General features: G+C 44.0%; 1 protein-coding gene and 1 pseudogene across 1 annotated transcript in view; one reads left to right on the forward strand and one right to left on the reverse strand.

The window, feature by feature from the left end:
* The first annotated feature begins 5,058 nt into the window (after positions 1-5,058).
* On the forward strand, positions 5,059-6,117 carry LOC107535066 (serine/arginine-rich splicing factor 7 pseudogene; annotated as a pseudogene).
* Positions 6,118-22,869: 16,752 nt separating this feature from the next.
* SERINC5 (serine incorporator 5) overlaps positions 22,870-25,266 on the reverse strand; it is an 86,387-nt gene continuing 83,990 nt past the window's right edge. Inside the window, exon 12 of the mRNA XM_087815434.1 lies at positions 22,870-23,752. Within this exon, the coding sequence (XP_087671560.1) occupies positions 23,605-23,752 (148 nt within the window). The 3' untranslated portion in view covers positions 22,870-23,604. The remainder of the gene's footprint in view (positions 23,753-25,266) is intronic.

Consider the following 25,266-nt stretch of genomic DNA (forward strand, 5'->3'; position numbering starts at 1 on the left):
ACATTACAAATCAGGGCTCCAGAGAGTTGATTGTCAAACATTTACCAACACACAACTGGGTACACTATCTTGTTTTATTCCTAGTTGTCCCTCGCCAATATCTGGGAAGCTGATACAGGAAGCTTGAAACTATCAGAAAACTATTTGTTTAAGAAGTGGGGAGGTACTCTTAGAAGAAAACATAGGGAAGAAGCTCCTCAACATTAGTCTTAGCAATGATTTTCTGGGTAGAATACCAAAAGTACAAACAGCCCTGGCCATTTAGCTCAGTGGTTAGAGTGTCGGCCTGCAGACTAAAGGGTCCCAGGTTCAATTTCAGCCAAGGCATGTACCTCGGTTGCAAACTCAATGCCCGGCCCCGGTCCAGGTGCATGCAGGAGGCAACCAATTGATGTCTCTCTCTCACATCAATATTCTCTCTTTCTCTCCACTCTCTCTGAAAAGCAATGAAAAAAATATCCTCAGGTGAGGATTAAAGGATAATAATAATAAATAAAAATAAAAAACAAATTGGACTACATCAAACTAAAAAGTTTTTGCACAGTGAAGAAAACCGTCAAAAAAAACAAAACACAACTACTGAATAAAAGAAGATATTTGCAAACAATATATCCAATAAGGGGTTAATATCCAAAATATATAAGGAATTTATATAGCCTAACAATGAAAACAATGAACAATCCAATTTTTTAAATGAGCAGAAGACCTGAATAGATGATCCTTCTCCAAAGAAGACATACAAGTGACCGACAGACATACGAAAAGATGCTCAGCATCACTAATCATCAGAGAAGTGCAAATAAAACCACAATGAGATACCACCTCACGTCTATCAGAATGGCTGCCATCAATAAATCAACAGACAGCAGGAGGATGTGGAGAAAGGAGAACCCTAGTGCACTGTTAGTGGGATTGGAAACTGGTGCAGCCACTATGGAAAACAGTGCCGAGATTCCTAAACAAAAACAAAAAAAAATAGAGCTACCAAATGATCCAACAATTCCACTTCTATTTATAAAAAAAAAAAAAACCACACTAATTCAAAAAGATATATGCACCCCTATGTTCACTGCAGCATTATTTTCAATAGCCAAGACACGGAAGCCACCTAAGTGCCCATTGATAGATGAGTGGATAAAGAAGTGGTGCCTATATACAATGAATATTACTCAGCTGTAAAAAAGAATGGAGCCTTACCAGTTGCAACAAAGTGGATGGACTTAGAGGATATTTTGCTAAGTGAAATAAGTCAGACAGAGAAAGACATACACAGTATTTCACTTATGTGTAGAATATTTTAAAAAAACAAAACAAATGAATAAGCAAAATAACACAGAATCAGACCCATAGAGAGAAGCTGGTGGCTGTTGGGGTAGCAGTGGATAAAAAAAAATGTTTAAAAATTTTTTCAAAAAAAAAAAAGAAATTCCACAGCTGAGTGCTCTAGATGGGTGGTAGGGCCTGAGTCCCAACACTGCCCTGGAAAGTCACAGCTTCAGTTCATAGCACCCTGAAAACAGGATTCATTTCACTCTTTTATCCAACCTGTGCTCTAGCATACAAGTCTCCCCTTCACTAAGTGTAACTCGCTAAGTAATATCAAATTTGTACATTATAAAACACAATAGGAAATCACTGTCGGGAGCATATGCATCCTCAAAAAAAGAGTTGTCCAAGTGTGGACATCTGTTGCCACATTTTGGGATTTTTCTAAATAGTTGATCATTAATTGCTTCTTTTATAGCACCCGCTAGAGTAAACTGTAGCAGATAGCCAACGTCTAAGACAAATGCATGGAAAGAAAATTTTCATTGAAAAGTTTCTTCACTAGTTTACTTTTAATGAGCTATCCTCACACAAGTCCTTCTGCTCCCAACTCCCCTCCCATGAGAATTCTGAGAATCGGGTTGAGAACGAACATCTCGGAAGTCCCTTAAGCCCTTTGATTTCTACGAGCTTCTAGAGGATGAGGACCGGGCAATATTCATCTCCATGCCCCACCCTTAGCCCCTCAATCAAGTATTTGTTGAATTGGAAAAACCAACTGCACTAGACAAATAGCAGAAGGCTTCAAATTCTCCAAAGAAACCAGTAGGGGGCAGCAATCCCTAAAAAAACAGCCCCTTCTCAAAGTCACCGGGTCTGCCCGGAGGGTTAAATGAATGGCCTTTCCAAATACCTTCCACCCCAGTCTTAATCAGTCATGAAAGAACAGTCTCAGAACTGTTTGTCTCAGTTGGCTGTCTAATAATAAAAGACTGGTTAATGATTATAATGCATTGTAAAACCTTCAGAAGAAAAGGAGAATGTTTTGGGGACTATTTGTGTGTGTGTGTGTGTATGTGTGTAAGTTTTTAAGTTATTCAGTTTTAAAACCAGTACATTTTTTAAAAATGTCTTTATTGATTTATTTTATTTTTTAAAAATGTATCTTTATTGATTTCAGGGAAAGGAAGGGAGAGGGCGAGAGAGAGATAGAAACATCAATGATGAGAGTTGGCATTGATTGGCTGCCTCCCCCATGCCCCCTGCTGGGGGCCAAGCCTGCAACCCAGGTATGTGCCCTGATCAGGAATCAAGCCACGATCTCCTGGATCTTAGGTCGATGCTCAACCGCTGAGCCACACCGGCTGGCCAGTACATTATAAGGGAAGCAATTTGACCAAAAATCTGTCACTGAATTTTGAGACCCATTAAAACAAAGTTTAATGAGAAAAGAAAAACAGCCCTATTCTGAACAAGCTGCTCTTTTTCAGCTGAGATGATTTCTACAAAGTTTGTTAAAAGTAAAATACCAACTACAGTTTATTGAACACTGTACTCCTCTACTCCTCGCTCTATATTAACTGCTAATGGTTCAGTGCTTAACTCTTATTTACCAAAACATGCAACTCACCAAACAACAGCCACCACCCACGAAACAACCTACATTTGAACTACTGTGACTTATTCTCTGAATGAACACTGAAACCTCATTTTGTTTTCCTTCAGGAATTGCCTAGAGCAGGCTCTTTCCTTGTCTCTCAACCAAAATGTATACGATAACCTTCTCCGTGAGCCAAGCTAAGAGCTCTTCGCCCACCTGCTCCCCACCCGCTCACTCGCTCGCTCACTCACTCATCAAACACGCACTAAACAATTATAGTGGTACCTGGCTTTCCAAGTGTGATCCTCTCTGGAAGGCCGCTCGAGCTCTGAAACGTTGGGAAACCCAGGGGTCCCAGCCGCCAGCCAGGCCTCAGGGTCCTGCCTCAGCGGAAGCCGGGCGCTCCACTTCCGAGGCGGGTTCAAACCAAGCACTTCCTTCCGGTGTCCGGCCTTCCTAACCTGAAATGTTAGTCCACAGTGACCTTGGAAACCGAGGGACCAGTGTGCTCTGTGCCAGGCACTGTGCCAGGCCTGTGAAGGACATGAAAGGGCACACAAGGCCAGGTGGCCTAGGCCAGGCTTTGTGTGAGCAAAAGCCCAGTTTCATTCTAATACTGACCACAACTGCAAAAGTATCATTTATTTTAGAAGTGACACCCTTCCCTCTGACTCTATTGATAAAGTATCTGTCTCTTAGAAGAACCCCCACTTACTTAATCCTGAGAGTTTTGGGGTTTTTTATCCTCACCGGAGGATGTGTTTATTGATTTTTATTTTTTTAGAGAGAGAGGAAGTCGGGTGAGGGAAGGCGGGAGGGAAGAAGAGAGAGGGAGAGAAACAGTGATCGATTGCCTCTTGTACTCGATCCGACTGGGGATCGAACCCGAAACCTAGGTATGTGTCCTGACCCTGATCGAACCCATAACCTTTGGCGTACGGGACAATGCCCGAACCAACTGAGCCACCCGGCCAATCCTGCCACTTCTTAGCTGGGTCAAAAAGAGCCTCGTCCTAATGCCCCGCGAGGAAGAACATTTTCCGGGAAGCAGAGGGCAGCTCCCCAGGCCAGCAGGGGTGCTTGACAGAAGTTGAGTCAGAAACTGTTTGGCCTGCACAGTGTTTTCATTATTGTTGGGTTTTCTGTTTGTTTGTTTGTTTGTTTTGCTAACTTGAGAGCTTTCTGTGTGTTTTTTTTTACATATGTCTTTAATTGTCAAATATGTCTTGATTTCAGAGAGAGGAAGAGAGAGGGGGAGAGATAGAAACATCAATGGTGAAATTCATTGACCTGCTGCCTCCTGCACGCCCCCTGCTGGGGATTGAGCCCTCAACCCGGGCATGTGCCCTGACCGGGAATCGAACCTCGATCTCCTGGATCACAGGTCAATGCTCAACCACTGAGCCACACCGGCCAGGCTGTTTTGCTAACTTGAACAGACATTTAAAACTTGGAAAAGTTCACATAAAAATCTATATTTCCAGCTTCTCTTAAAGAATCAACAGCTCTGGCCACACTATCTGATTTCTGCACAGGAACCTTGGAGAGAGCTGCGTCATTTACATGCCCATGTCCCCTTCCAACCTTCGCTTACTACACTCCTTCCTGGCCCCTCAAGGTGACTGAGTCTCAGACCCTCGACTTGAGATGTTCAAGGCTTTCTACAAGGAGCACATGGAAAGGGTGGACTCCACCCCTGTGGCTGAAAAGCTGCTAGGTAACCTATCCCTAGTCCCACAGCTAGTGAATGGCAGGGCCTGGACTTTGATCCAGGTGTCCTAAATCCACAACAAAGAGCTGATGTGCTCAAATTGGGAAACTGAGAAGAATTAGCAAAGGGGCTAGTTATGAAGGTGGGGGCAGGTTTTGGGAAACAGAGAGCACAGTATCTTTTCCTATGTTCCTCTTCCCCTCACCCACCAAGCAGAAGAGGGGAGCTGTTGCCACCCCTCCATACCACCCTTGACTAGCAAGTGGAAAGAGTGTCACTCTTCCTGGAGAGGGTAGGGGTGCAGTGAGGACAAGCCTGCAAAGCCGTGGCCTTGGGTAGAGGGGCACAGCCACTGTGCAAAACCCCACAGAGAAGGAGCCAAGGAAGTAAGTAGCCCAACCTCAATCTTCTCCCCACCCCCCCATTACTCAAACTTAGCCAGAGCCAGTGCAAGAGGGCCACTGATGCAGACAGAGCCTTCATGCCAGCCCTTCCCAACAGAAAGCAGAGTGGATGCAGGTGGGAACTTTTGCCCCAGGACCAAGGGAAGACCCCAGTACACGTGTATCAAATCTTAATTAGGCTCCACCACAGGGCCCTCTGCATCAGGCACCAGATCTACCCCCTAAAAAATCACATTGCCAACAAAAACAGGGAGGGAAAAAGACTAACAGGTAGTGCTGCTGGGACTGAGGGCATAGTAGGGCTTTGCAGCTTTTGTATTACTCGCTCCTTGGGCACTGGGCATTTGAGCTCACAGGCCAGTCATCATATCGAGTTACAGGTGGCACAGAGGAGAAACCAAGGTGTATGTTGGTAACCTGGGAACTGGTGCTGGCAAAGTAGATTTAGAAAGGTCTTTCAGTTATTATGGTCCCTTAAGAACTGTGTGGATTGCAAGAAATCCTGCCTTTTGTGGAATTTTAAGATCCTAGAGATGCAAAACATGCAGTGCAAGATGACTTGTGGTTCCTGAGTAAGGTTGAACTATCAACAGGCATGCCTTGGAGATCTCATTTTGATAGACCACCTGCCCAACGTCCCTCTGATCCCAGTGATACATGCTATGAGTGTGCGAAAAGGGACATTATGCTTATGATTGTCATCACTATAGATGGCAAAGAAGAGCAGGTCCTGGTCTAGATCCCATTGGAGATCCAGAGGTAGGCGATACTCTCGCTCATGAAACAGGAGCAGGGGAGCGAGGTCAAGATCAGCATCTCCTCGATGATCAAGATCTGTGTCTCTTCTCTTTTCATGGATCACGATCAGCTTCACTCAGAGGATCTAGGTCTGGTTCTATAAAAGGATCAACATATTTCCAGTCACAGTCAAGGTCAAGATCCAGACCCAGGTCTCTTTCACAACCAAGAAGCAGCGATCAAAGTCCAGATCCCCATCTCCAAAAAGAAGTCGCTCCCCATCAGAAAGGCCAGGAAGAAGCGCAAGTCCTGAGAGAGAAGACTTAAGTTCTCAAGTTCACCTTTTAGGGAAAAGCTATTTTGTTTACATTATTATAAGGGATTTGGAATGTTTGTAAAATGTAACCTAGGAAGATTATTTCAACCATCTAACCAAAATGGACCTGTATTATTACTCTGTAAATTCATAGCAGTAAGATAATATAAATTTTTGTTGAGTGTATTAACATCTTATAGCTTGAAAATGTGGGGTTTTATTTGGCACGTTTAAATAAAATGTTTGTAACTAGGAAAAAAGAAAAAGAAGAAAGACTAACAACAGTATTGGCTTGACTTAGAGAGTGGTCCAGACACTTGGTACACATGACCTCCAATCCTAACAACACCCTGTAAGGGCAGGGAAGGAGGGGGCGGGGGAGAAGAGAAAGAGGGTTCCCTGTTTGTAACTGAGGAATCTGAGGCCCAGAATGGTAAAGGGACTTGCTGAATAACACCTGCTTCATAACTTACGAGGCAAGACTCAAAGCCCTTGTCACTGGCTCTGAAATGATCCTGTAGTTATAGAAAATATTCATCAGTTGTGCAGAAAAGAGTTAACAGGCAGGCCTGAGACTGCTATCTCTTAAAAAGGCCGCACCTTGATGAAGGATGCAGACCCAGTAAGTTTTTGTTGTTATTGTTTAAGAAAGGGAGGAAGAGAGAGAAAGAGATACATATACAAAGATCAGGTCCTCCCATAAGGGCCCCAACCAGGATCTAGGTACACGCCCTGACTGGGAATTGAACCAGCGACCTTCTGGTGTGCAGGATGACACCCTAACCCACTGAGCCACACCAGCTGGGGCAGGCACAACAACTTTATACAGAGGACCTGGTTTCTGCGGCTTGAAAAAGTTCACCAGGCTCCATCTTGCTTCCCACTGCACATGGCCCTGCTCACAGCAAGGAAACTTTCATTCCTACTGAAAAACGCTGTGGCGGACGCTTTTGGTGGCCTGTCCGTTTCTCATACCCTTGTCACTCACTGACATCAAGCTGCCGGCACCTGCAGTTGTTTGTTTCAGAATGTTCTCTGGTACCGAGGTCACTTCTTCTGCCCAAGCAGCAGGTGAGAAGTGCAAGGGAATTCAGAGCCCCGGCAATGTCCCCAGCCAGCCCCTCACTTCATGGGGATGCCCGAGTCATGCACTGGGCAGCACCCCCAGCGCCACGGCCTCAGCGGTAAGGGGCTCCCCACCCCTGCCTCGCTCTCCGCTCCCCTACCGAGGGGTCCTTCCAAGTAAAGAAGTTATACTCAAATCCTTACCTCAGGGCCTGTTCTGGGTAAACGCAGCAGAGGCAAACCTCCCTCGGCACCAGCCCACACAGATTTCCTTACCCCAGAGGCTGAGAACCTGAGGCTTGGACACCCTGTGCTGGTGAGCACGCACACATAGACATAGACATCTCCAACTTCTCTCTCAGCCAGCCATCCCAAGGACATCCATACCCGCCGGCCACTTAGCTGGGCTTCATTGCCCCCCCATGAATAGCCCAGGAGGCCAATCAGCAAAAAGAAAATGAGAACAATGAGGGAACAGTGGGAGAAAAGCCCACAGACTTTGGTAGGTGCTCATTAAATAGCTGTTAACCAGAGGAGCAGTGGGAGCAGCCAGCCTCCGCTCCACAGCACCCCATCCCACCCCTACTCTCTCCTCAAATCATGATGCAGAAACTGCACTTGGTTTTCTCAAACTGTTCTTCTGCGTCTTCGGGAGAGAGTGCCAGGAACACGCTTTTGAAGCAGCCTGCTTGTTTATAAGCACAGTTCCACTGTAGCAAGCCAGCTGTCACTCCTGCTGGAGGCCTGCTGGCTTATTCGGGACTGCTGGCCTCATCCTTGCCACCTGCCCAAAGGGAAAACTTAATTCACAGAAACTCCCTCCTGATTCAGGGACCCTCTCAGGAGTCTCCCTGACCCTTGGCATCCATTTCATGAACAACAAGTGACAGGGAGCTCACTACTCCCTGAGGTAGCCTAACCTATTGTCGGAAGGTTCTAATTATTAATAGTTCTTTGTTGTTGTTTTGTTAACCCTCACCTAAGAATATTTTTTCCACTGATTTTTTTTTAGAAACAGTGGAAGGGAGGGAGGGAGGGGCGAGAGGGGGAGAGAGAGGGAGAGAGAGAAAAACATCACTGTGAGAGAGTCACATCGACTGGTTGCTTCCCACATGGGCCAGGCCGGGGACCAGGGATCGAACCTGCAACCCAGGTACTTGCCCTTGACCGAGAATCAAACCCTCGGCCTTTCAGTGCTATGGCCGATGCTCTACTACTGAGCAACACCAGCCAGGGCTATTAATAGTTTTTAATAACAGGCAGTCATTAAACATTTACTATGCACCAGATACTGTTAAAAGTGTTTTACCTGTATGAACTCACCAGACCCCTGCACCAACCCCATGCTCCAGCTGCCATTGTCATCACCCTCAGCACCGAGAAGTGAGCTTGCAGAGCTGACAAGTGGCAGGAGATTTCTAAGAAAGGAAGTCTCCCTCCAGAGTCTCCCTGTATCGCCCTTTTCTTATTTAGGGCAAAAGTCTCCTGCCACATAACAGCCTTTTTAGGTCCAGATTCTTGTGAGATTGTGGAGAGAGCCAAGGGCCCTCTCCTTGCTAATGTGCATACAGACACCAAATTCTGCATATAATCTCCGGGAGTCAACCAACTCGAGCCCATGGCACACAGGCTCAGAGCCACTGCCAACACAGTACCACAGAATATGTTGCTTTGGCATCTGTTTGGAAGTCCCTTTCTGTAGCCTCGTGTTTCTCCAGGCTACCTTTTTACAGTTCCACATGAAAGAAGGTTCAGCCTCACCCATAACCCAAGAAAAAGAAAGGTAAACAATAATGAAATTAAAACAATGATGAGTGCTAGTTTGTACTTCTGAAGCTCGCAGCCATACAGACTCAAAAATCACGTGCTGGGCGGGTTGTACTCATTTGTTGCTGCTGACATTGGACCTGTACTCACTACCTTTGGAAAGAAATTTGGCAACACACAGGAAAGAGTGATGAAAGTACCCACAAGCTCTTGACCTGATAATTCCATTCCCAGATTCCAAGTCAATGGATAGATGGAAATAAAAGCCATATGTGGAAAGATGGTATAGCAAACTTAACCTCTAAGAGAAAAAAAGGAAAAACCTAATGCCCAACAAAACAATTGGGAAGTTAGGGGCGCCCTCCTTGGAGCCTGCCCGTGCCCTTCTCAGGAGCATGTACCTGTTTTTTTTAAACTCTGGAGGCCCCCATGGGACTTGCAATTAGGGAAACAGTGGGCAGCAAAACCCCTGAACCTGTCTCCAAGGCCTTTTTCTCTGACTTTTCAGTCGGCCAATAGCAGCCCCACCTTGGCTCACTCCTGTCTTTTCTTCTATCGTAGGTCCTTCCAAACTAATACAATGTTAAGTTTATATTCACAGTGTATGCATTTTAAACATTCATTTTTAACGTAAATATTTTACAAAGACTACAACATTCCAGGCTATTTTAGCATTTCTGCATATAATATACTTGAGACCACCACCACGCCTCAGAAAACGGCGGAGGCGTGGGGGTGCCTGCGAGCAGCCCCAGTGAAGGGCCTCGGCCAGAACACCCAGCAGCCCGACGGGAACTCTCTGGGGAGCTGGAATGACGGTGTGCCTGGACGCAGCCTTCAAATCTGGCCTGAGAGCCAGCTGGCACCATTAGACAAAGAAGGCCTGAGCTTTCTCATTAGTCTGGCAACATCCCAGCTCCCCTCCTGCCAACCCCCACAAAACCATCTGGAAAATGGAAATAATACCTTCTGCTTCCTACCAAGCTCCAGGGACCCTGTGAGGGACAGGGAGAGATTTCCCGCTAAGCTTCCCACATTCCTAGAGGTTGCCCGGAAAGAGGCTGTAGGGCCTCCTTTGCCCTAAAAAGCAGAAGTAAGACACTCATCAGCGCTCTGTCCAGCTGCCCTGGCCTGGCCTCAGAGCTGCTTCTGCTCCTAGCCCACCCGATTGAAGGCGAGCTGCCCACGAGGCTCCCCGCTGGTTCAGCCACCTGAGAGGCGAGTTAACAGTGCTGTGCACTCAGTGAGCTCTCGAGTGGCCTGTGGATCCTTAGCACGCAGATGCTGATTCAGCCACTCAGGGCCAAGGTCCTGAGCTCCTGCATTTCCCCCTGGTGACTCAAATATTACTGGGTAGGGTGGAAAGGCGCTAGACATACAGCAGGAGGGAACTTCATCCATCTCAAATGCATTCTGGCAGAAACCTGGACTCCCAAGCAGCTTGGTGGTTGTCTGGAGGGACGTGTGATGCTCTCCCTGGCAGCTCAGAGGGGGATGCAGATCCTTCTGAGTTCTGTCTGGCTAGCCACATTTCCTCACACTCCAAAGCAGGCACAAAGCCTTAGAGTCCAGGCAGGGTTTGGCAGGCTTACAGTCCAGCACCAGCAATTAACCTTTAGGTTAGGGCCCTGGGAATTCATAGGTGTGCACAGCTTAGTTTCCGAGTGTCCCCGAGAAACAACGCAGCCCCTCTCCAGCTGGGCTTCTGTGCACCTTCCCTCCCTCCAGCCCCTGCTGTCCAGGCCCCAGGGTGGACTCATTCTGGTTAATTGCACTTTTCCTGGCAGGGCTTCCAGGCTCACGAAATTCATCTCTTGCCAAAGGCAGAGAATCTGCAGACAACAGAGAGCAGGGCTGCAGCTAATCAGGTGCAATCCCTTCTTAATGACGTCTTTTTTCACCCTAATTATCAAAACCGTGCAACTCCCTTTAAAAAATTTAGAAAATGTTAAAAAGTATAAAGAAGGAAATGATCCTGCAATTCTACAATTCAGAAATATTCTGTTTTAACATTTTGAAGAATGTCCTTCCGATCTCTTATATGCTGAAGTGTAATTGGTATACAGTTCCACACTGGGCTCCCCAAATTTTGAAAGCAGGATTTTTAATAGCTGCATAATCATTTTCCCAAATAGACTTTGAACAAGTTGAGGGCAGGACTTGTCCCTTTTTATATTCCTAGAATTTGACCAACAGTAGATGCTCAACAAAAATTTGTTGAATAAATGAAAATTTCCTAAGTTTACTGTGTAGTGTATAAAATATTATACATTTTTGCTGTTTTACGCTTACTTCTTTGAAGGTATCAATGTGCTGAAATTTGATAAATATAATTTCAATCCCAGTTGAATCTCTGAAGGTTTGGTAAAGATATTGCAAAAAATATCAGAGCAGAAAGGCTCCTCTTCACTGCAGAGACACTTTGCAAAATCAGGGCCCTCACCTCTGGCCCTTCTGGCACGCTGCTTATCTCTCTGCCCCTTGGACAAAAGCGAGTTAAATTCAATCACTTTAAAACTTTAAACCAGGCTTTCCTGTCAGAGTCAGGGCCAGACATTCTCCATTCCCTCTTGTGCTGAGGATATTTTACCCAGGCCTCCTATCCGTAACACTGATAATTTCAGCGAAAGGGGTAGAAATGAACATCCAGCCTGTGTCCCCTCCTCTAACTGAGCAGAGGGAGAACAGGCCCAGTCAGTCCAGAGCACTACAAATGTCACAGGAAACTCCAATCCGTTTTCCCCATTTCTGTCTCTGGGACTTGCGTGGCGTATCTCCGTGCCCTGTGGGCGAGGCAGCGAGGGCAAGGGAGTCTTCACTTGCTTCCTCCACCACTGCGGGCTGCAACTCAGCAGCAGAACTCAGAAACTGCTTGCTTACCTCCAAGAGGATGTCACACACTCCTCCAGTGGCCCTGAAGTAGCCAGAGCTCAGCTGGCATCCCACCCCAGCTGTTCACTCACTGGTTAACAGACATCGTAGAGCCAGGTCTCCTCTGGCCTGGCGGGGACGCCATCTACTAGAGCAGCGATTTTCAACCTTTGTCATCTCATGGCACACATAAGCTACTTACCGTGACAGGTTGCAAACCGCTGTACTAGGATACTCAGGTTCATGGAGATCTTGACTCGATCCCCCACTCTGGCTCTGGCCGCCTGAAATGGTAGAGCCCTTAACTGTGATGACTCAGCATGAGGGTGACAACTAACTAACTAACTGCTTAAGCTGAGGCTCAGGGGCAGACTGACCTTGTTACCAGACGGCTTTCAGGCTGGGGGCTGGGCTGCCCCTGCACAGTCTGGGACCTTTCCCATGCATGTCAGGTGACCTCTAGGTCCTTGACTAGCCCAGGAGAGATTTCAAGGACGCATCAGAGTGAGAATGAAGCAGGTTTTATTTGAGTGGAGAAAAAGAAAGAGGCCCTGGCGCACGCACCACTGCAAAATAAGCAAAAGGTATGCATCAGAGGGGACGTGACCCAACTCAAGAGGGACACAGGCCAAGTCAAGAGTGCGTTGCACACACGGTCAGTTAGGGATCGTTATGAGCTGGAATATGCAGATGGACAATGGCCGGCCTATATGTAAAAATAGAACTCTGACCCACAACCGGCAGTAACTAGTCCAGGAAGCCAAATAATAACCTTTGGCTTATCAACCCAAAAAGGTCAGGACTTAATTAATAACTGATAGCTTCCCATGTTTGTACCTGCACTTCCAACTTAGGACTAACTAGAGAAAGTTAAATGCGCATTCTAACCAATAACATGGGATGCCCCACTGCTAGTTAGCCCACCTATAACTTCCCTGTGCCCCCAGCATCCAGTCAGAGCATAACTGAAGTCTTCCCTTTTTCCTACTGTAAACTTTTCCACGCCTCTGCCTGCCTTTGAGTGGGCCAAGTGCAAATGCCGTGGCTGCCTCCCCCACACACAGCAGCTCTGGAGATCCTTTATTGTCGTCTTTCTTTCTTTCTTTCTTTCTTTCTTTCTTTCTTTCTTTCTTTCTTTCTTTCTTTCTTTCTTTCTTTCTTTCTTTCTTTCTTCTCTCTCTCTCTCTCTCTCTCTCTCTCTCTCTCTCCTCTCTCTCTCTCTCTCTCTCTCTCTCTCTCTCTCTCTCTCTCTCTCTCTCTCTCTCTCTTTCTTTCTTTCTTTCTTTCTTTCCACCACCTGTATTTTTCAAAGAGAAAGAAAAGAGCACTTTAGGGTCATTGTTATGGAAATTTAGTTGAATACACTGAAAAAACAAAATGGTGGGGGTGGAAGGAGAACTGAAAATCTGAGTTAATCTCGACCACCAAGTAGAACTGGGACAGGAAAAAACCAACGAGGCAGAGATCCAATTTGGATTATAAAAAGCTAGTTCATCAGTAAGATCAGCACTGACTATAAAACCAGAAGCAAATGAAGAGTCAATTAAGCACTGAGGTTTTGCTGTGACAGTATGCAATGAGATCCAAGATGTACTAAATATGGTTTCCTGCCAAGGAGAAATATAATCTTCCCTACTGGCGAAAGTCGTAATTTCATGACATCAGCCAGATAACCACAAAAGAATGCATCTTGTAATACAGGCTAGGCTCTCCCCAGCCAACTAACCAACATTCATCATTTACTGATTGACTGATTTCTTTAACAAACACATTCCATTTCATAGCCATACTTTTTTACAGCAGACAGGGTGAATAGAGATATAACTAAAATACAAGCTCTCCAATGTATATTATTTTCCTTCAATGCTATGAGATATATCTTTCTAAAACAGTTTTATACGTTCCACCTGTCCTATATTAAAAACCACAATCTAGTTATCCATTGCCTATTTTGTCCAAATGAAATTTATAAATTTTATCTAGCTACAAAAGAAATGTAGATTCATTATAGAAATTTTCAAAGAATAAAATTAAAATAAACAATCACTTCTGTTCATTAGGACACATTGACAACATATGTTACACGGGAAAAAGTAAACTGCAAGAATTTTTTAAAATATCAGTTCCCATTATGGTAGAGTGGTAGAGTGTATTATAGTTCAAAATAATTGCTGCCCTGCCCTGAGGGAGGATAACACTTCCCTGCCTCATTGCATCAGCCTTGTGTATTTAATTATGGCAAACACCTTGTGGGAGGATTATATATCTCCACCCTGTTGACCTCAAGATTGTCCATGAGGCCCTGGCCAGGTAGTTCAGTTGGTTAAGAGCATTGTCCCGATATGCCGAGGTTGCAGGTTCAATCTTCCGTCAGGACACGTATAAGAAGCAACCAATGAATGCATGAATAAGTGGAACAACAAATTGATCTCGATCTCTCAAATCAAGAAATAAATTTTTAAAAAAAAGACTGTCTATGAGAGTTGTTTTAATCGATGCAATGATAACAGAAGTGATGTGTGCCACCTTGAAGCAGAAGCTTTAGGAGTCACCATGTGGCTCTGCTATGTTCTCGTCCTCTCTTCCATAACAGTGTAGGAGAGAAAAACAATTTCCTTCATCCTTCTAAGTTCTAAGCAAACCTGTAACAAAAGAGGTTAAGAAGAAAAAAATAGAACAAACAAAAATGTATTGACATATTAACAAAAGAAAAACAAACAGAAGTTTATTAACATGTGTATCTCATGTACACATGGGAGATACGCAGGGAAAACGAGTAACTCTTAGAAGTGGTTTAGGACTCAGGCTTAAATGTCATCTTCAGCTAAGGGCAAAAGTTGTGGAGAGATAACCAGTTATGGGGAGGTAACCAGGGAAAGCGTAGTAAACAAGAATAAGGTTTTTAAATTTTTTAAAATTGATTTTAGGGGGAGGGAGAGAGAGGGAGAGAGAAACATCAATCGGTTGCCTCCCACATGTGCCCTACCGGAGATCGAACCGGCAACCTGGCATGTGTCCTGATGGTGAATCAAACCTACCAACTTTTTGGAGTACAGGAGGACAACTGACCCACACAGCCCAGGGCAAGAATAAGGTTTGTTATGCAGATTTAAGGTAGAGCCTTCTCCATTGATAAGGGTTTAAAGTTGTCTCCAGGGACTCATCTTTGTCCTTTCTATAGAGAGAGGAGGAGGGACACCTTTGAAAACTTATGTCCTGCTTTTAGGCAAATAGGGGGAGGGCACAGAGCTGCTCTTGTATCTGGTTCTTCTCAACTGCCTTCAGTTCAAAATAATCCTTCTGCCAAAGTGGCCTATTTTACAACACTTTATCAGCATCAGTCTGGCTCCTAAAGTGAAGAGAACTGGGCAGAGCTGCAGACAGACTACAGTAGATACGTGACATGAGTAAGAACTAGACTAAAATAGACATGTGACATGTAACAACTAGACTACAACAGACATGTGACATGAGTAAGAACTGTTAGTCACTGTAAACCGCTGAGGCTTTTGCAGCTGCTTCTTACCATTGTATAACTATAACTTAGCTTACACTGACTGATACACCCAAGTGTCTAAGTTTTCCTTATGTCTGAAGAGAGCTTTTATGCACTGAAATAAATGAGTTTCAATTTATATTTTATATATTTAAATTACATATTTTAAAACATAGTTTCGAAGACTTTAAACTTGTGTTATTTTATTTACAAATTGAATTTTGAGTTAATAGTTTATTCTCCAATTTTATTTCATTTTGATTAATGCCAACTTGGCTTATAAATTTGATAAAGTATACCCAAAAGTTTATCAATTTTTTAAATTAAATTTTGGAAATTTTAAAGTACGATCTAATTTTACTACATTTGATTTTCTCAAGCCCTTCAAACATCCAACAAAGAACTCACATTTCTATAGACAAAACCTTTCTAAACAGTTAAAAAACATTAAACTGAAAGTTTAACCTTATAAATTTAATAAATTATAACTTAAACATTTAAACATTGATTTCAAATTTAATTACCTGTATCTTCTGAATTTTTATTAATATTATTTCTTATATATCAGTCTCTTCACTCACCTTAAAAGGCAGAAAAACACACACAAAATACTGTAGCAATTAAAAACCTTATTTCTAGATGAAATTCATTACTAGACATAACTTAGTTTGTTACCAAAGGGTCTATGAAAGAATTCTTATTTTCTGGCAATAACAAGATACTCCAGATCCTCATATTTCCTGCCTTAGAATGTGCAATGAGCCTCTCTCCAGGGAGCCCTCAGCCCTTCCTTGGTCTTTAGCCTGGAATGTAAATAAGATAGGTCTGCAAAGCAGTCCCTGGAGGTCACAAAAGAAAAGCCAATAATTCACAGTAACCTTTGGTCTGACATCCTTGCGATGTTGAGCCAAATCCCAGGTGTTTGGTACTGAGGTCCAGTCTGTTACTCAAATGCAATTCCTTACCCATATGATCATTATGCAAATAGAGCAGCCAAGAGAAAGCTCCATAGGAAAAGGGGAAATTGGCTAAAGGAGAAGATGGGGGGCAGGGGGTGGGGTGTGTTAAAGAAAGGAGATGGCAAAAGAGGGTAGGGAGAGAGGTGAGATTTGGCAACCTCTGTAAAAACAATTGCATTTAAGTAAGGATTTACCAAGTTTGCTTTTCCCCCTCAAGTGTAAAATGAGAATCAGAACAATAACATCTATAGGATCATTGTGAGAATTATGCCAGACACACACAGCAAGTGCTCAGTAAACATTACCGATCATCATTATTTAAGCTGGGCCTCGGAAATGGAATAGACCTGGGGACTGGAACACCTTGAGAAATCCATTCTTTCTCTCTCTGCCCCCCACTCTTTCACAACCGTTCTGCACAACCACTTTAATTCTGTATTTTCCTGTAAACTGGCTTTTCCTGTGTCCATAATGCCTAAAACAGTCACTAACAACATCTTTTAAGTTTCCCAGCTCCTTGGTTCAAGACAACAGCCAGTCTAAAGCTGCACTGTCAGCTCCAAGTCCAAAGCTCCAGAGAGGCCGATTGTCCAGCTTAGATGGGAAATCCACTCCTGGATTAATGAACTGTAGCTGCTTCAATTTTGGGGGGAAAACATAGCTGCTCTTGCTGTAACCATGACAACAATCCCCCAAATGTGGAGCGGGCACTGCTGTGGAGACAAAACAGTAGGTGAACACTTGGGTACATTTTCTCTGAGTAAGTGTGCATGTGTTCTGACCAAGACCCTCTCCTTGACCAAACTTTACTCAGGCTCCTCTGAGCCCTCTTCTTGACTAGGCCTTGACCTTGGCCTTCTGTGCCCATCCTGTCTTTACCACGCCTGCATGGCCCTGTCTTAGCAAAAGTCCCCCCACCCTTGAAATCTGATCAAGTTCTTCGTCCCCCATCTTTGATATAAAAATCTTTGGTCTACATTTAGCAAGAATCCCCTTACCCTGATGTCTCCTTTTAATTTTCTATCCACTGGACACATACCCCCCCCCCCAGCCCTGTTCATTGGCTATAAATTCCCACTTGTCCTTGTATTTAGAGTTCAACCTGAGTGAGAGTTCTTGCCTTATTGCAAAACCCCTATTGCAATAGTCTTACCTTTATAACAACTGTCAGAATAACTTTTTCTTTAACAGTTCATACACACAGGATTTGGATCACATTGATGGTATAGTTTTCTAAATTAATTTTATTTAACAATACATCTGTAACATTCAATGAAGTATTTTTCAACAATACTTCTATTAGCTACTTATCATTTCTAAGATGCCACAAGTAAAATGTGACCTCAGGGGTTAAAATAATAATAATTTGGGTATATTGGATTAAGTAAAAAAGTGTATGGGGGGTGTGTGTGTGTGTTTTTTAAGTGACCTCAGGGTCAAGATAAAGTCCCTTGTTAAGATCTCAGGAAATTGTAAGGAAATGATTCCCAAGTACTCCTGGCTAGAAAAAAGGTTTCTAAGAATCTTAAAAGTGTGCCTCCTAATCTTCCCAGCTAGACAAAGAGCAAGAATATGGGTGTTATCACATTCTGACGTGGAGTCCGAATGGAAGGGTGCTGTATCTGTGAGATTGGTGGGGGTGGTTTTTATCTAACTTAGTGAAGATTCACAGACAACACAATGCTTTTAAGAGAACTGAACAAACAGAAACACAACCAGCTTGCACTAAAATAACAGTTCAAACTGAAGTCACTAGGCTCCCAACCCTCTGTGGGTGGGAAGCAGGCTGAGCAAACTGTTCAGCTGCAAATCAGGCCTTTAAATATGGAGTAAGTTAGGATGACCCAAAAGGTGCAGCTAAGAACTACATCAGGTCCTAGTCACGGATGGACGATGTTCCCAGGGGTGGTTCCCTGGGTGTGGTTCTGTGGGTGCAGACTTGAGAACTAAAAAAGACAAGTTATCTGCCTCCCATGAGCTTAAGTGTAATATGAAACAAGCAGAGTAACTATAATAATCACTTTCACAACGTGGGGATGAGTGTATGTAAAGGTCAGTTATATCCTGAATAGAGCTGGTGGGAGAGGAAAATGAGAGGTTGCTGTTTAATGGATACAATCTCAGTTTTGAAGATGAAAACAGTTCTTGAGATCGGTTGCACAACAGTGTGGACATACTTAACACTACCGATTGCACACTTAAAAACAGTTAGGATGGTAAATTTTGTTATGTGATACACAAAACAGTTCAGGAAACTAATCTCATAAAAATGAGGGTTAGAAGTATCAAGATTAAATCCTATAAAGATATTGTAGTAAAAACAGAAGTATTATACAATACTACTAAAGAAAATTTAAAAGGTCTATATGAAAGAGAGGTATAATCATAAATCAGACTTAATGTATTATGTCAATTCCTTACCAAACTGATCTAATGCCTCAATGCCATCCCTCCCAATCAAGGGAATGGACAAGTTAATTCTAATTCTAAACTTTAAAGGGAAATGAAGAAGACCTAGAATACCCAAATACTGAAAAAAGAACCACATTGGAAGATACACATTACCTTCTTTAAAGACTTACTTTAGCCCTGGTCAGTTTGGCTCAGTAGTTAGAGCGTTGGCCCTTGGACTGAAGGGTATTGGGTTCAGTTCCGGCCAGAGGCATGTACCTTGGTTGCAGGTTCGATCCCCGGCCCCAGTAGGGGCTTGTGAGGGAGGCAATCAATCAGTGTGTCTCTCTCACATCAATGTTTCTCTCTCTCCCCACCCCTCTCTCCACTCTCTCTGAAAAGCAATGGAAAAAATACCCTCGAGTGAGGATTGAAAAAATAAAATAATAAAATAAAGACTTACTCTAATTCTCATATTTAAGATAGTGTGTAACTAGAATATGAAAAAGGAAGCCGGCCACAGGGGCTTTCAGCCAGAGAGAAGCTTAAAAACCTTGGGTTTTCATGTTTGTGTTTTGTTTTCAAGAATCACAACAGACTCTATGAAGTTTAAGAGAAAGTTGATTAACATTTGAAGGCAACATCTTGGAAAACACTACTTGTAGGACTTTAATTATAAATGTGTCCAACAGAAGGGAGAAAAACAACATGGTTTTCAGTTTTATTAAAGTACAGAGTTAACAAGTTTTGAGTTTTCTACATAGGAAAAGACATCAACTTCAGACGCTTCATAGAAAAATTAGCATTAAAAAAACAAATATAAATCCATAGTTGTCTTTGTGACTAAAGGGGGGGAAAAACTATTTAAAAAGTTACCAAAACTCTAACCATATCTGTGACCCTTACGAATTTCAAACAGTAGATTTACCACACGTATTACACTTTCAAAATTCTAATATTGCAAACATAACCACATAATTAGGCTACAACTAATTGTTTCAGAAAATTTTTAAAAAATTAACAAAGTTATGACTATAAAATTTTTGTAGAGTTTTTTCTGTAAAGTAAAAAAAAAAAAACAAAAACCCTTAAACTTTTATTTAAGGAAATCAAAACAATCCTCTTAAATTTATTATAAATAGCTCTCAAGACATATATTACCCATCTGCTACAGCTTTCCTTACCTGAGAGACTTCCCAGGATCCTTCATGCCAAAGGATTACCTTCAAGAATTCTTCCATAATTTTACTCACATAAATATGATTAAACTCCCATAGAAGTGAATTTGGACATATGTATTCTTAATTCCCCCTTCCCCTATTTAGTTTTTCCTGAAAGAATTATACTTAAGACAAAACAAAAGAAACACACCTCTTTGGTAAAATGAACACCTCTGCAAATGATTTACTGACGAAGAAAAACGAGAATGGTCTTGAGAATGTCCAGCATTAGTTCAGAAGATGTGTGTAAATAAATAGCTCTCCAGTCCTGTGAAGTAGGTCTAACATTAGAGAGTCCATCTCTGCCTGAAATGCAAAACTATATTAAAACGTCTGAGTCTTTACAATTTTATCAAAGGTGGCAGGAAACATGATGGCCTTAAGAACAAAGCCAAAGGGAGTTAGTGCTATTGGCAAACTAAGAATGTCCTACAGAGAATTCCGAGAACCAAGTGGCCACTGCACTTTCCCTGGTTAAATAAAGAAGGCCAAGTGTTCTCTCTGGGCATTTGGGGTCTTTCTCCAAAGTCACACCCTTCTTAGTTACAGGATAAACCCTCTTTCGTTTCCAAGAGGGGTGTAGCACAGGAATGCACACCAAACTGAGATGCTATTTAGAAAGGCAGTCAAGGGAGAAAAAAGCCCAGGCAGCTTAAATGCAGGCTCTGGAATTCCCTTTTTGAAGGTAACATGGAGCACCAATGGTAGTAAACTTCTGGCCAAAATTAAGCACGTAATTTTAAAAAGGCATATTAAAAAGGCAGAGGGTGACAACTGGGGTGGGTGGAACTAGCACTACACGGAGGTCATCCGTAATGAAGGAACATCTGAGGAGCCAGGACTAAACGATTACGAGTGGGAGCCCCGACTGGCTACTCCTGGGGGCGCCAGGGCCCCAAGTCCCAGAACGCCACCCTCCCAGGTCCGCGTGGACGCGGTTAATCACACCACCGACGAGCTCCCAATACACCGGGCGACCAATTCCTTCAAGAAACTGCGGATGAAGCCAAAGCCAGCAACAGGGACCCAGCCAGGATAAAACAGGGCGCAGGAAAGCCCGGACAGAAAAGTCTCCGGGCTTCGGCAGGCGACGCGGCTAGGTAAACAGCAAGGCTCCCGAAAGGACCCCGTCCCCACTTAGTCTTTTACTCATGGGAATGATGGGGGAGAAATTTTCCACATCAGATGAGTAGCACAGAGGAAACAGACACAGAGTTTTTAAAACTGTCAGGGCTTTCATTGCTAAAGAGTCTGACCAGCAGCTTCCAGGGATGTACTTTTTAAGTCACGTACAAAAAGTTGTAGGAAGTGAAAGTCTATTATTTAAAAAAGAATTTATCAAATAAACGCCATCATTATAGCAATTCAAAGAAATTGGCAATATTTTTCCAGTTTCTTAAGCCACAATAGCACAAAAACCGTAAGTTCTTTAAACCTACATTTGAATGTTGACTCATGGCCTGAGTATTGTTTATGACCCTTAATAATCATGAAAGCCAACTTAATTTATAGGCCCGCCATCCTCAGAGTACATCCGCATCTCTCTTGCTCATTCAGATAAACCTGCTTAAATTCTCAGTTGAGAATAAAAACCAGGTGACTGTAACTACTCCTCTTGTGTCAGACCAAATCTTAGAAAGGAACTTCAGGCCACAAACCAAGTCTTAAGCATCTGGAAACTGAGGGCTGGCTGGGCAGGCTAAGGAAGGAAGCTCCCAGGGCCTGCCACTGGCCTGTCCTTTTGTGTGTGTTTCCCTGAGCTGCCTTCTGCAGGGAAAGGAGGCCGACAAAGGCCAGCCAAGAAATACACCACTTTGTCAGCTTGACCTCGACCTGCTTAAGGACCAGTTCCAAAGTCGCACAGCTGGCTACCAGACCCAGCTAGCAGGAAAAAAAACTCACAAAACTTGTTACTGACACAACCCCAGCTCTTGATCTGCCTCTTTTCGTGGACTTTCCTAAGGCCAGGCTCACTCAGAGCCCTTTGTCACTGCACCGGCCACTGCAGTGAGCAGGAAGCCGCCGCTACACACCCAGCCCCACTCCCTCAGCCTGTCCCCACCCACAGAGCTCCACTCCCACGGGCTTTCTAGGGGCTGCACGTGGCAGATATTCATTTTGACTCCAGATCATCTTTCAACTGCTGAGCACAAAGAGCTCCTGGCCTAAAAAAAGGCTCTTTCTCACACACAACTGCCTTTTAAAACTGAATCTCAGACACTGTCAATAAGGCAAGTTCCCAGAAGAATTCATCCATTGTATTTGTTTTTCTCCTTTGTTTTCTTAGGAGGAGGGGGAAAAAGTAGAAATGAAGAATTTGGCTAATTTCCAAAGCCAGCATTTTGGCACACTGGAGCCCAGCTTACGTGGGGCCCGATTCTGCCCAACTCCTCCAGGAGGGCACAGGGCCGTCTTTTCCATGGTTGAAGGCTCTTTCCATCCTGCATGAAATACTAACAGGAGCGTCCCCACGGTGTCTCCACTGGGGTCTCTAATGGACTTTCTACCAAGTAAACTCTTTCCTGACTGACAACATCAGCGCTGAAAATGGACATTTTCTTGGGCAGCCCATGAGTATAACCTTACAAGTATGTATTTTAGAAATTTCTGTAGATGTTAGTTATGGCTTAATTACATAGCCTCACCACCCACCTTTCCTTCTACAACTTGTCTAACAGCCTTACTTGGTTAGCCCTGTCTGAGGTGCTGCCTGTGATCCCCACCTCAGCAAATCTACTCCAAAAAAAAATCCCATACTGCATTAATGGTGTGGTCCCATTACAGATCTAGAAATTAAAAGCCCTCTGCTTTTTACCATTTCAAAGGCCTCAGGTAGAAGAGAAACTGGGGCGTGGCCTTAACAACTGAGAGGGGTACAGCAGGCTTCAGCCAGGAAGCAACTTTTCAGATAAAGGTATTATTACTATTAATAAAGTATTATTACTATTAATAGCATGAACAAGTAAGAACCAGAGCCCTCCATCGTTTAGACAAAGGAAACAACAAGAATATTGTTCTATCATCATGTGACTAACTCCACAAATAAGTCAATTATTGCAATGACTCGGTGGGGGGGGGATCACACAGGTGGTGATAGCAAATTGTGCTTTTTCACATTATAATGAAGATGCTGAACCCAGAAAGGACGACAGCGGACCTCTGGGAAGGTGACCGAGGACATGGCAGGTGTGATTCCCAGCAGCACACCTTCAAAGGGGAACGTCTGGGGGCGGGGAGGAGGCGGCACGGGTGGAGTTAAAAGCGGGTGCTCCCTCTTGTGCCCTAAAATACCAGGGGGCTGTGCACAGGGTCCTGCAGGTCGCGGTGTAGGCAGGGGTCTGCATTCTGTCAGGGGATCAGAGCTCAAGATTTTAGCATGTTTTCTGTTCCAAGGATAAGCACGACAGGCAGGCCACACAATGTAAATTCCTATCCCTGTGAGATGGCATACTCCAAATTCTGTTTTGGTAAAAACATGCAGAAGAAAAACACTAGCCTAACCACTACCCCAGTTCAGGGTAAGACACATACAAAATATAGTACCACTCAGGGTCAGCTTGGTTGAAAATTTCAATTCTTTTGGGATAACCTGGTAGTTTCTTTTCGAATTTCAGAATTAAAAAGCTTATCAGGTGATTTTTTTTTTTTTCCCCTGAAAGCCTCTTCAAACACACTCAAGCCAGTCAAGGGATGCCAGCTTTTCAAAAAGCGCCAGTCACTGCTCAAACCCCTGGGACACTTGTTCAAAGGACGTCACTTCCAGCTGCAGGCCTGCTGAACCGAGGGGACTGCTCAGGTCCTCACACATAGAACTGGCGAGAAGGACAGCAGAGGGGTGCAATCAGTGTCCACAGGTACAGCAGCACGCACATCCAGCAGGAGGCCATCTTCACCCAGAAGATGGACCAGCTCCCGCTGAAGAAGGTTTCAATGTAGGCGCTTTCATAGCTGGGGAAACAGAGAGCCCGCTGTGGTCAGAGCAGGAAGACAAGGTCTCTCCTACCAAGTGTCACCTGCTTCTGGGCCCCCCCCCCCCAGCCTTTCTTGTTTTCCTAACAACTGAATTCACATATAATTCACACCCATTTATAGTGTACAGCTCAATGACTTTTATTATGTACACAGACTTGTGCAACAGCCACCACAATCAATTTTAGAACATTCTCATGACCCCAAAAAGAAACCCTGCACCCTTTGGCTGCCCTCCCATTTCCTCCCCTCCTCCCGCCCCTGGCATTCACTCATCTGCCTTTTGGTCTTTACAGATTTGTCTATTCGGGACATTTTCATTTTCATACGGAATCATGTGGTCTCTTGGGACTGGTTTTTCACTCAGCACAGTGGTTTCGGAGTTCATCCCTGTCGCAGCATGTATCAGTACTGCACTGCTTTTTACTGCTGAGGAGTGTCCCATCGTCTGGACACAGCACCTTTTGTTTCTCCATCATCAGCTGGACATTTGGGTTGTTTCCACTTTGTGGCTAGTATCAATGCTGCTGCTGCGACACTGTGGACTAGTTTTTGTGCGGACATAAACGTGCCTTTTCTTCACTTGGGTATATACTTAGCAGCAGAATTGCCAGATCGTATCGTAACTCTATGTTTAACATTCTGAGGAACTGCCAAAGTGTTTTCCAAAGCAGCTGCACCATGTTACAATCCTACCAGGAGTGTGAGAGGCTTCCAATTCCTCCACTTCCTCCACAGCATTCGTTATCATCTGCCTGACTGATTGCGGCTCCCTCCATTTCTTAAGTTTCCCAAGCCAGGAATTCTCAACGTATCGCTGGGAAGCTTTCGATGCTGGCTCCCTATCCTGGCCCTCAGGAGGCTGTTGGGAAGACGTCCCGGGCACTGCGCTGGAAACTGCCCCCCACCGCCCCCCACCCCACGGCGCTCCCCTCCCCAGCACTCACCACTACCCGACACGCTGCATTTGATCAGGACCGTGGTCTCCCCACAAATGTAAGCCCTGCCGCTAGAACAGTGTGGGCGTAGGGGCCACTCAAATGCGTGTTGAGTGAATGAATAAGAGAACGCACCATGAGCCTAAATGTCATCCTACGTACATCTTAATTTACAACAAATCGTGGTCCAACAGGAACTTTGGATCAGTCAGAGAGTAATCCGAAAAGAAATCTGTATGATTCAAGAAGAGTCTCTATGTCGTTTCAGGGAAAGTCGGGTGTATCATATACTATCAAGTTAAAAAACACACACAAAAAACCCTCAAGGGGGGCAAAATGTGTAATCATAATCACAAAGGCCTGTAAACGCCCAGAAAGGAATGGAAGGATACACGCCATATTGTTAGCAGTGGTTACGGGGGGGTCACTATTACTTTTTATACTTCCATATTGCTTGTTTTTTTAAGATGTTTTAAACTTTTGTAATGAAACTATAAAGAAAAAAAAGACAAAATACAAAGTAGAAAAGAGATTTCCTTTTGTAAAAGCAGATGG

The sequence above is a fragment of the Miniopterus natalensis genome, chromosome 3, assembly GCF_054644295.1.
Source record: "Miniopterus natalensis isolate mMinNat1 chromosome 3, mMinNat1.hap1, whole genome shotgun sequence".
Classification (NCBI taxonomy): domain Eukaryota; kingdom Metazoa; phylum Chordata; class Mammalia; order Chiroptera; family Miniopteridae; genus Miniopterus; species Miniopterus natalensis.